This window comes from Gymnoscopelus microlampas (assembly GCF_963454915.1).
Source record: "Gymnoscopelus microlampas genome assembly, chromosome: 14".
NCBI classification, from domain to species: Eukaryota; Metazoa; Chordata; class Actinopteri; order Myctophiformes; family Myctophidae; genus Gymnoscopelus; species Gymnoscopelus microlampas.
This window is the reverse complement of record NC_139951.1, coordinates 6,864,055-6,875,663: the sequence shown is the minus strand read 5'-3', so window position 1 is coordinate 6,875,663 and position 11,609 is coordinate 6,864,055. Positions and strand designations below refer to the sequence as shown.

The following is an 11,609-nucleotide window of genomic DNA, read 5'->3' as shown; positions in this document are numbered from 1 at the left end:
TGCTATCACAGGGGGTCCCAGCTAAATTATTCATACTTCAGAAACAAACGTTACAGACAAACACTTATCTGATTGTAATGCAGAGATGGAACCCTTACTGTACAAATGGAACCATTTGGTCCTTGTACAGAATCAGCTGTTGCCTGGTTTCCATTAACACATGGCAGCAGGAGGGTTCTATGACTGGATCATCCCCTGCGGTTGAATTAGTTCCGTTCCCATTGAAAAGCATTGGCAGAATCCACCTCATAGGCAGAATAAAAGTTTGGTGTGACCACACCCTTGGGACATTTTTGGGGTGTACAAAAATAATTGATTTGTGCATTTAGGCCTATTGAACAGATGTATTTTTCAGAGGATATAAACCACACCATTGTACACCCGCTCATCATAAGACACAGCAGCAGCATCTTCCAGCCTTCTAATGATAATAATAACTTACAAAGATAAGTAACAAAGATATCCCAGTAGGCAGGGCGCTATAGGACAGTGGTTCTCAAAGAGATGTCCGGGGAGCCTAAGGGGTCCTTGAGGGAGTTCCAAAGGGTCCCCAGCTAAATGACTGATAATTAGAAACCAAATGGATCCTTACAGGTCTATAACTCAGAGAGTGTACAAATGGAACCAAATGGACCCATGCATTTGTACACTCTGAGTTATTGGGGTCCATGGCCTAAAGCATACCAAACTTGGGGTCCTTGAAAACAAAGCGTCCAGTACATGTTCTTGGAGTGAACGTTGAATGAGTCACTCAAAAAGACCCCCATAGTGTGTGGAAGTGTTTCTTGGAGGACAGGCGTGTCGCAGGAGCTCCCTTCCTGACGTGGTGATGACCTCTTCCTGGAATGGGAACATTTGAAAGGTAGAAGGTGAAATACAAATCATAGACAATGCTACTAGCTAACCTGCAGGTGTCGTTATTATTTGATTTACACAGCTGCTGGAAGAAAACTAAGTGTCTGAATAGAATATACATTTTTAGACATTTATTTGGATTAAAATTCAATTTATAAACAATTGATTTGCATGTACAGTGTGATTTTCTTCAGATTGCCAAGCTAAACCTAGCAAAAGGCATCATGGAGCTTTTATCCTCACAGTACCACAATATTCCTACAGGCAGTAGGGCCTATAGGAATAGGACCCATAGTTTTGGGTCTAATGCCGATCCTGTAAGCTTGTAGATCTGCTATTTTCAGTATTTTCGGCTAACAAAAGCAGTTATCGGCTGCATAACTGCCAATACTGATCTTGTCAAAAAAGTAAAATATTATTTATTGTTTATTAGATGGATCCCCATTGGCTGACGCCTAGGCAACCGCTAATCTTCCTGGGGTCCACAAAAAGACCTACAATATGAAAACACAATTAAGTAAAACTAATTAAAGTACAAAACATTGCCTTAGGGAATCTGAGTTTTTCCAGATCTAAAGTAAGTGCAATATATTTCCTTGACTCAAACATAAACAATAGCCGATATATCATCATACTGACAGAAAGGCCTACCCTGTGAAAGCTGACCAGATCGGCCAGAGTGGCGTGTTGGATCTGGTCGAGGCCGATGAAGCTGTAATAATCAGCGGAGGCGTCCACCAGGAAGTGTTTGAAGGCGTCGGCTGTGCGATAGGAGAGAGTGAAGCCCCAGATACACTCACTGACCCTCAGCAGAAAGCTGCCCTCTGGCTGCTCTGCAAGCAAAGACTCAGCCTCCTGACGGGAGATGATGCCTGGAGGGAGAGAGAGCAGACAGAGATCCATTTCAGAAAACAGTGCAAAAATAGCTGATTTACGGCCTGGACCGCTGGCATAGAGGTCCCTTGGCTCAGCGCAGCCTGACAGCGTGTTGAGTGTTCGAGTCCCGATCCCGACGGCCTTTGCTGCATGTCACTCCGCATCTCTCTCCCCATTTCCTGTCTGCCTACTAACTGTCCTGTCAATAAAGGCATAAATGTTACATAAAATAAACGATTTACACGCTCACAGTGCATCATGTGGTGTGCTGTGAGATCGGCTATATTCACCCTGTAAAAATCATCTATTTCCTGCATGTTTAACAAATCTTGTTATTTGCTAGAGATAAAAATGTCTAAACATTATTTATGTTCTTATTCTTTCTTTATTTTTGTGCCACGTGCACATTCCATCTTCATCACTTGGTGATGCACTGCAATAGAAAATGATTGATTAAAGTTCTGGCCTTGTAGTACCCACCATGAAACCAGGGGGCGAGGGAGTTGCTGTGCCTCTCATAGCCTGCCCGCTTTGGTTGCTGCTCCGCTCGAAACCAGTGGATTATGGACTCTCTGGTTGTTGGACGGTCTGGCCGTGGACAAACACTGCTGCTGAAGAAAAAGACAGATCAGTGTGTGTGTGTGTGTGTGTGTGTGCGTGCGTGCGTGCGTGCGTGCGTGTTTTTTTCACAGATTGGAATGTCATTTTTTTACAGCCCATATTTCCTGTAGTTAGGGTTAGCCCCTCCTGCTGATGTCAATCAGCTTGTGCCCCACTTTGCTGTATGACAAATAGCATTGTGTGAACTTATAGATCAGCTATTTTCACTATCAGAAAACGATGAAATATTGGGGGAAATACTTTTTTTTCTTCAATATTTGGAGAAATGTCACATATAATGACATGGCCAAAATAGGGACGCCATTGTTAATGTGGACTTATGTACACAGGTACATTGCCATACTGTAATGTGATGGTAGTACATGTATCAAGAGAATGGTTACACTGTGTGAGGATTACCTGTCTGTCACATTGTGATCCAAAGCTGTGCTGCGACGTCGGCTCTGAGAATCTCCATTCATGAAGGACTTATGGAAGCGCAGCGCTATGAGACTGGTCTCCAGGGCACGGAGGGAATGCCGCTTGCATTCCTCTCTTGCACGAAGTGCCTTGGATTTCATCGCCTCATCGGCCGCTTTGGACCGACGCACTGCAGAGGAAATGACATTGTGAAGCTTAAAGACATACTGTGTAACTTCCCTTTTTTTAGTCTTCATGGCGACACCTCTGGTAGCTCTGTGGTCAGTCTATGGTCAGTTAGAACTGCGATTCCCGGAAGTTTGACTCTGTTCATCGAAAATGGCCGGTACCTCTATGTTATTTTAACTCTGAGAGTGTAAATGGAACCGAATGGCCCCTTACGAGTTCATTTGGTTTGTATTACTAACAGAGGCGGCCATAGTGGTTAGTGAGATTCCAGGCCAAGCCAGCAAATGTGTCGATGAAATGAAATTTGTCCCTGAGCAAGACTCTAAACCCCTAATTGCTCACAGGCCCTTATTGGAAACAAGACCGCAAGGACTTTCATGTTAAAGAAATTATCCTTATCCTTAGAGGGTTTAACACATTGTGTGCCAAACACAAGAATCTGTAAATGGTAGATCGCTGGCACTGGATGTACTGTACCCTGTTTTAAAAAACCTCTGGCACATAGTGGTTAACTATTTCTAATAAGAAATGAAGACTCTAGTCCAGATTTATGTACAGTAAAAGGTGCAGCGGAAATTGGCCTGTGACTCAAATGCAATTTGTATGCATTGGCCCACTGAAAGATACAGATAGGTGCATTGAAACGTCGACCAGATGTAAACACACTACTCACATTGCTCCTGCCACTCGTTGTCTTCTGTCTCATGTTGCCTGTCTTCTTGTTTGTCTGTCTCTGTACATGTGTCATCTTTGTGCTCCTTCTGCTCGTCTTCCTCACAGTTCTGATGATGACAAATCCAGTGTGGTTACAACCTTCAATTGGTTTCTGAAAACGCAACAATCATAAGGATGGGGATAGCTGAAATTGACTGAATTTTCACATAAATCTACAAGTCGGGACTTATTTTAATTAAAAAAATGTTATTGCTGATTCCTGTTTCAATCCACAGCTCCTCCTAGGTATGTGCCGAAGTTTCCTTGAGCAAGACATTGAACTCCTACCTGCTCCAGATGAGCAGATTGGTGACTTGCATGTTGTTTGAATGGGTGAATGAAAATTGACTTGGAAAAAGGCTTTAAAGAAATACCAAATGCTGAAAGCTGTCTCTTACCCCCTGCGCCGCCAAAACCTGCTTCTCTTCGCCCGCCTGCTTTTTCATCTCCTTGTTGACCACCTCACTCCTCCATTTCCCTGCCAGGAGACAGGCCTTCTGCTTGGCCAGGGTGTCCCGAAACCTCTTCTCCATCTCCTCCTGCTGGACACGACTGTGTGAGACAAACACGTTTAGAATGAGATACAGGGACATGCACGTCTCCTGTGATGAGACCAACGTTTAGATTGAGACATCACACATAAGTAGTGTAAACGTTCCTTTTGCACTGATGAATGAGGCGCAGTTTACGGAGCTAGTTCAGGCCAGGCAACTCAGGGATTGGGCCATCCGACCAGGTGACTAAGTCACATGCATTTTTCTCCTGGTCGGGTGGTTAAAGGTACTGCGCTATTACCTGCTCATTCTGGCCTCCCCTGTCTAGCTGAGCTGACGTGCTTCGCTACCGCTGCTGCTGCTGAGATCGTGCTGCTCGCTGCTTACCTGCATGCTGCTGTCCATGAAAGTCATCCCACCCGCCTCCCCGGCATCCACCTGTAGGCTCTGTTTCTTGATCCCCATGGGGGTTTAATTAATTCCCTGTAAATGCTATTTGGCATGTTATTCTTACAGGGAATGAATGGATTCAGATGCCTGATGCCAAACTATGCTTCATCATGCTTTCTATATCTATGCTCAAGCTTGCTTAATAAATATATATTCTAATCCAATCCAAATGTTGTCTGACTGAACTGTACTATGTAGCATGTCAGTCCTAACCACAGTCCTAAGCCCATTATACTTTAACATGTTCAAAAATAGCAACAAAAAGAAAAGCTGATCTGCAAGTTCACAACATGTTGCAACATCTGTTTTATAATTACAACGTATTTTAGCTATTTTGAAGGGAAAAAATACAGCAAAAAAAGAAAGAAATTGGACACGGACATTTTGGGATGTTTCTGTTGTCAGTTTTAAAGTTTAAAGTTTTAAACTACCAGGGTTTTTTTTTATAATGATTGTCATGATCTCCTGTGATTTCAACTGTGTGATGCCCCACTCCCTTATATAAACCATATTCACACGGCGGCCATATTGGAATTTAACATTGAAAGTGCCGCCACCCGGGGTGGCTACTTTCATTGACTTCATAGAAACATGGCCGTCGTGTGAATATGGTCTATAGAGTATGGGAGTCTGCTCTACTAATGCTGTGCCTTCTAGGTGAACAGGGTGTGGCAGTCAATGTACTAATGGCTCATTGGAAAGCACCTGGGCCCGGTGCCTCCAGGAGGCTATAAAACCCAGCCCATGCACAGTTCATGTTGAGATCCAGAGGAGGGAGGACTGCTGTCCTGTTCAGCTGCTCCCCATGCTGTTGGTCTGTTCTAGTTGATTATTCTTTTCATCCACACACACACACACACACACACACACACACACACACACACACACACACACACACACACACACACACACACACACACACACACACACACACACACACACACACACACACACACACACACACACACACACACACACACACACACACACACCTTGCACTACATCATGTTTCACTCATCCACACCTACACTACTGATTTACTGACTCCACACCTCATTCCTTTATTGCTATGAATTCCCTGTATGTTCAGTTATTTCTCTCAGTTGTTGGTTAGTTTATTAGTTAATAAATACTTGTGTTAAACTTTCCGTTGGTCTCCCTCCCCTATTATTTGTCCTGGCAAGAGCCAGCCATGACAACTGCAGTCTTTCATTGGTCTCCCAAACAGTGTGTTTGATATTATAGTAACATTTTGAGAAGACCCACACTACAACTCACTTGTAGTGGGAACAAAAACAATAGTCCACTGCCGCCCTCTGGTGGTGAGTGGGAGTTGTGACACAGATATGTCACAGCTGTTTGGGTAGTTCAGACCTGAACCTGTTCCACTGAATCACATTAATATTATGCTATATAAATGTTATGTTTTAATCAGTCCTTCCAGGATTTAAAAAAGTGCTCTTAAAATACACTCGCACGCAGATCATCTGCTCTGATGTCAGAGGGCCCTGGTTTTGACGTCCTAGAGCGATCTGAATTCAGTTAATTTATGAACAGTCAGAGTAGATATTTGTTAACTAATGTTGCTAGAATCAAATGAATCCATGTCATGTATACCTGTAACAGAAATACGCAGTGTTTTCAATTTGAAGTTAGTCTATTCATTTCCTATGTTAGTAGTATTTCTGTGTACAGCCAAAAGACAACCTGTGTCACTGTGTCTTTTTATTCAGGTATGTGTGTAGTGTACAATTAGTTTGTGGATGAGTGTATTTACTGTTATATAGTTCTGTCATTTTGTATTTGAGCTCTCACTGTATTGCATGAATGCAAATTTCAGATGCTAGATGAACAGAATGTCATTGTAACACTGGTGATTGTTTTGTTCTTTGTTAGTATTGGGCGGCAGTGGCTCAGGGGTAGAGTGGCCGGGTAGAGTGAACTGGATAACCTCAAGGTTCCCAGTTCGATCCCGGTGGGCAGGTTGATGCCTTGCATGGTTTCCTCCACCGTGTGTGAATGTAATGCACAATCTATGTAAAGCGCTTTGGATAAAGGCGCTATATAAATGCACCATTTAGTATTGACTGGTCAGATAACAAAACCACTATATGTAATTCATTGTGTACTAGGCTTTGAAGAGACAGAGGCTGACCTGCCTCTGACAGCCTGTCTCAATGTGTCTTTTAATACTACTTATTAAACATTTGCTTTCTTAGATTTTTTTATTTATGAAATTATTTTGAAAAATCATTGAATTTATTTTGAATTCATGAACATTTTTGTTTTGAAAATGTTTTGAAATAATAATTAAAAACAAAATGTAGGAAACACAAAAATAAAGGGATATTTACTCGTGAACCATAAAAATATGTACGCGACCCACAAATGGGTCCCGGCCCAGTGTTTTCTCTTTATTTTTTTCTCATGACTCTTCCCTGACTCTTTTACTAAAAACCATATGAGTAAAAGACAGGTGGTCACCTAACCTTGCCTACAGCAAAAACCGCCACTGAGTCAATAGGGACACCATGTTGAAAGTATGTGGTTAGATCCAGTATAGGTCTGTTTACAAAAGCTAACTTGTCTCTGTATTTTCCTGAAAATGAGCATCAATCTGTCAATCTATTTGCCTAGCTGCTTGCCTGCCCTGCCCGCCCGCTTTTTCAACTGGATGAGGATATTTATGTTCTTTTATTGATTTATTTTGCACTTATAACATTTAAAAACATTTTACTACAGTGCTACTGTTAGGAGACCTGTTCTGCATGTCACTTCCTCTCTCTGCCCTCAGTTATCTTATCTAAATGAAGTAAATAACTACCGGGGGGGAATCAGTGTGTTTGAGATTATAATACAATTTAGACAAGACAGACACTACTCACTAGTAGTGGAAACGGATCAACAATAGTCCACTGCTGCCCTCTGGTGGTGAGTGGGAGTTGCGACAAAGACATCACTCTGCTAGATAGTTAGACATTTGATGTCTCCTTGTGGAAATAGCAAGAAATAATAATTTTTGAAATAATAATTATTAAAAACTAAATGTAGGAAACAAAAATTAAAGGGATATTCAGTTGTGAACCATACAAATGTGTACACTGCCCACAAATAGGTCACAACCCAGTGTTTACGAAACAGTGCTCTAGAGTACCAAACAAGGCAGTCTTTGCATCTTACAATGACTTCCTCCACCATTGTTGTTACTAATGGTCAGACACTCGGATAACCTGGCTTTTCACTTGGAGCCGATCAGAGTGCTAGAACGACCTTAGAGCGAATGTAACCGTTATCGACTGAAACAAGTGTCCATATGACTCACGCGATGTAACTCAGTGTGATTTGTTGTGACGGAGCCAGAGTTCCAGATTGTTGTTGTGAATATATATGATTTGTTGTACCATACTGAAGGCCCTATACCTGGAGTGAAGAGTTTCAACAGTAGTCCCCTAGCCTTTACCCAAGCCTGAACCATCTCATGCTGTCTGCATGCCTCTCTCACCTGATCTCCTGGGCGTCCTCGTGAGCCTGTCTCCTGGCTCTTTTCTCCATCAGCTCGTTCATGATGTTCTCGAACGGCCGATCCCCCGCCGCCTCTCCCATCACCCACACCCACACGTCGCCGTCCGACCCCGGCAGCCAGCGAATGCCGCGGCTCTCCTCTGCAAAGACAGAGAAGAGACACAATACCAGTGTTGATTTTGAGAGCGCATTTTGATTTAGTTTTAGTCATAGTCTTTTGAATGAAATTCCATTTAGTTTTTGTCATATTTTAGTCATCTGAAAAGTTTTAGTCTTAGTCTAATTTTAGTTCACTAAATATCATACGATTATCGTCGACTAAATCTACAGTTGATTTAGTCGACTAAAATGTATTTTGGTGGTGCCTTGATGGCGTCATAATGGCTGATTTTACACTTTGCATGCTGAAAATAGCCGATCTACAAGTTCACAACGCGTTGCAGCGCGGCGCGTTGTGAGGTTGTATATCGGCTGTTTTCAGAGCGCAACACCCGAGCGCAACCAAACATAAAATGACTTGTCTTTTAGTTCTACTGGGATCTCTTCTCCACTAGTCCCTCACTAACATTTTAGTCTAGTTTTTATTTGTTGCCAAAATAGTCAGCATATTTAGTCTTAGTTTTAGTCATCATAGCTTCGTTTTTATTTAGGTTTCGTCAGTGAAAAAAGGTAGTCAACGAACATTTCTCGTCATAGTTTTAGTTGACGAAATCAACACTGCACATTACACAGATGCTTGAGATATACTTATTTATATGTTGGTTTGGGGTTATGCTTTGTGAGCTTGTAGATCTATCTATTGTTGGTGCACAACACCAAGTATGAATCAGGCAAGAGACAAACGTGCACCAGGTCGATTGGTGACAGTTCTGAAATTATTTTGGTACCACATTGTTTATACAATCATGTGGACTATACCCATTTTATTATGTGATACTCCACTTTGAGCCACTTGAGGCTAGTAAAATGAGCAGGAAGAAGATGTGTTCTGGGATGAAGTTCAAGAATCAATCTAATTTGATTTATGAGAACTGTAATTTTGTTCGGGATCTTAGGGATCTTAGGGATGCAAGTGTACCAGGATGTGCAGGCAACACAAACAAGAGCCCCTGCCAATATTTCAAGGGCACTTCTATCTATGAAATTGGATATTCTAGCCAGACATTTTTACTTTACTTTACTTCAATATAGCTTATTATAAAGTAAGTAATTGCTTCTAAAACTTCAGAGTCTTCTGCTACCACTCTGAACTCAGGAGACTTCTTTAGTCTGGCATTAGACCCAGATTGAGAGACAACTTATCTGCTCACCAAGTGCTGATTTTGAGGAGTTCTGTCGCCAAGTAATTTTTCTAACTCTAATTTGAGAGACTGGGAGAGCTAAATCATTACGGGTCCAAGCAGCGAAGCTGCTGGAGCCTTATTATCTGTTATCCATTTCTTTCTTCTGCCCTAAAGTAAAATGATCTCTCAGAAACCGTAAAAGTGTTACATCTGCTTCATTCCTTCTACTTCTCCTTAATGTGTGTGTGTGTGTGTGTGTGTGTGTGTGTGTGTGTGTGTGTGTGTGTGTGTGTGTGTGTGTGTGTGTGTGTGTGTGTGTGTGTGTGTGTGTGTGTGTGTGTGTGTGTGTGTGTGTGCGCGCGTGTGTGCGTGTGTGTGTGTGTGCGCATGTGCGTGTGCATGTTCATGTATGTGAGTCACATTAGAGCCTCATTAAGCTGCGAACGTATTCTAGTCGTCTAGTAACCGAGCCCTCTATAAACTCTGCCCTGCCTTTCTCTCCCTGTCAGGTTGTGGTAAACCATTGTACTCTCTACCTGTACGACATAAATTAGGCACCACACTCAGAACGAACAGACAACACAACAGCGCATTTTACATTACAACCAAATGGCTGTTTTATTATTTGCCATTTGTGTGGGACTTGAAGTTAAACATTTGAAGAGACTGCCGATCAAACCTCGCATGCCACCATTGTCATCAGCTCGAATCGAACAGTACCTCCATATCATCTCGCCATCTCTGGTCAGCTTAAAGCTGTGATCTGTAAGTTGTATGTCTCTCCTGATGGAAATGATGACGTCCAAACCACAACAAAGATGGCGATGCATCTAGTGTCCAATCGGGTGTGCCATCTTCTTCAAATGTCTCAATGGAAGAGTTGGGAGTCCACCTCCAACCACCGCAGACGTGCTAGTTATATTGTATTATATAATGTGTAACATGCTCTACCATTCAGATTGATTCAAATGTTGGGACCACTATCTCCAAATATTTTGTTCCAGGGACCCCCAGAAGCAAAGATTTGAGTTATAAATGTTCGCTTTCAAAATCTACAAGCTCATAGCGCGGCACTCAGTGCCGTGCTATGAGCTTGTAGATCTGCTATTTCTGAATAGCCAAAGTATGAAATATGACTAAAATCTAAAATGACACAGATGCGTCCTCTGTCTTAAAGCAGCCCTCTTCCAAATTGTACGTGTTATCTCAGAGGAAGTAAGAAGGGAGTCACAAAAACAGAATATACCAAACTCAAGGAATTTAATTTAATTTCATAACCCCAGAGAAGATAGGGATGTGTCTCAGTGGTAGATGTAATGGCATGAATAATCTAAAGATGTTGTGTGGAGTGCTGAACTGTGCAAAGAAGAAACTGAGCAAGAGAAGTAGTGTGCATGATATATGAGAGAGAGAGAGAGAGAGAGAGAGAGAAAGAGAGAGAGATTCCCTTTCTATTCTATATGTTGAGATGAGATGAGATGAGATTCAATGGACTGAGATGAATTTGAATGGAACCATTCTGAGTTCAATTAACAAAGAGGATTTTACAGTGTAGATTGGGGCCCTAGAGAAAAGAAAATCAACTGGGGGTTGATAAGAAAAAGGTTGAGAAACACTGCTCTAGTACATGACAAACATAGAACAGATAAATTAGCAAGGCAAAAAAATAATTCAGATGACTCAACTCTTGCTCGGAGGCCGAGCAGGACTCTGCTCTTGGCTCTCCCTCTCCTTCCAGCGCCGCACTTGTTCCTCACGGATCTTGAAGAAGAGGATCTGCTTCTGGTGCTCGTTGAGTTCAGCCAGCAGCTCCGGTTCGATGTACATGTCTTGGAGAATCTGCTTCAGCATCCCGGAGGTGTCTCAGGGGAGCTCGAAGGCTTTGTGAGCGGCTGACAAATTCAACCCCGCGGCTCCGACGAGACGTTAAGCTTGTTTAAGGCAGATAATTATTGGGGATTTGAATGTAATGCTTGGTAAGCGATACAGGTGCTCTTCCTGGCATCATTAGATTAGATATGCCGCCGTGTCAAATCCGTCACATAACCGAACATATATTCTTTACTCACGTACAGCATAAATTATAGTTCTCCTTTAACGTTTTGCGTCCATGTTTCCGGTGTTGTCTTCTCTGTCATGGACAATCCTCTTCGGATGTTTCTGTCTGATCGCCGTAGTCTGTAGTTTTAGCACGAGAATCATGTTG

At 42.3% G+C, this 11,609-nt stretch overlaps 1 protein-coding gene across 1 annotated transcript; it reads right to left on the bottom strand.

The window, feature by feature from the left end:
• Positions 1-747: 747 nt before the first annotated feature.
• Positions 748-11,254, bottom strand: sh2d4bb (SH2 domain containing 4Bb; the record flags this gene model as incomplete). The annotated part of the gene is made up of 8 exons (XM_084078126.1): positions 748-840; positions 1,507-1,727; positions 2,212-2,336; positions 2,752-2,941; positions 3,614-3,722; positions 4,053-4,206; positions 8,101-8,260; positions 11,089-11,254. 8 exons carry the CDS (start codon positions 11,252-11,254, stop codon positions 748-750), a joined length of 1,218 nt encoding a protein of 405 aa, XP_083934252.1.
• Between the last annotated feature and the right edge of the window lie 355 nt (positions 11,255-11,609).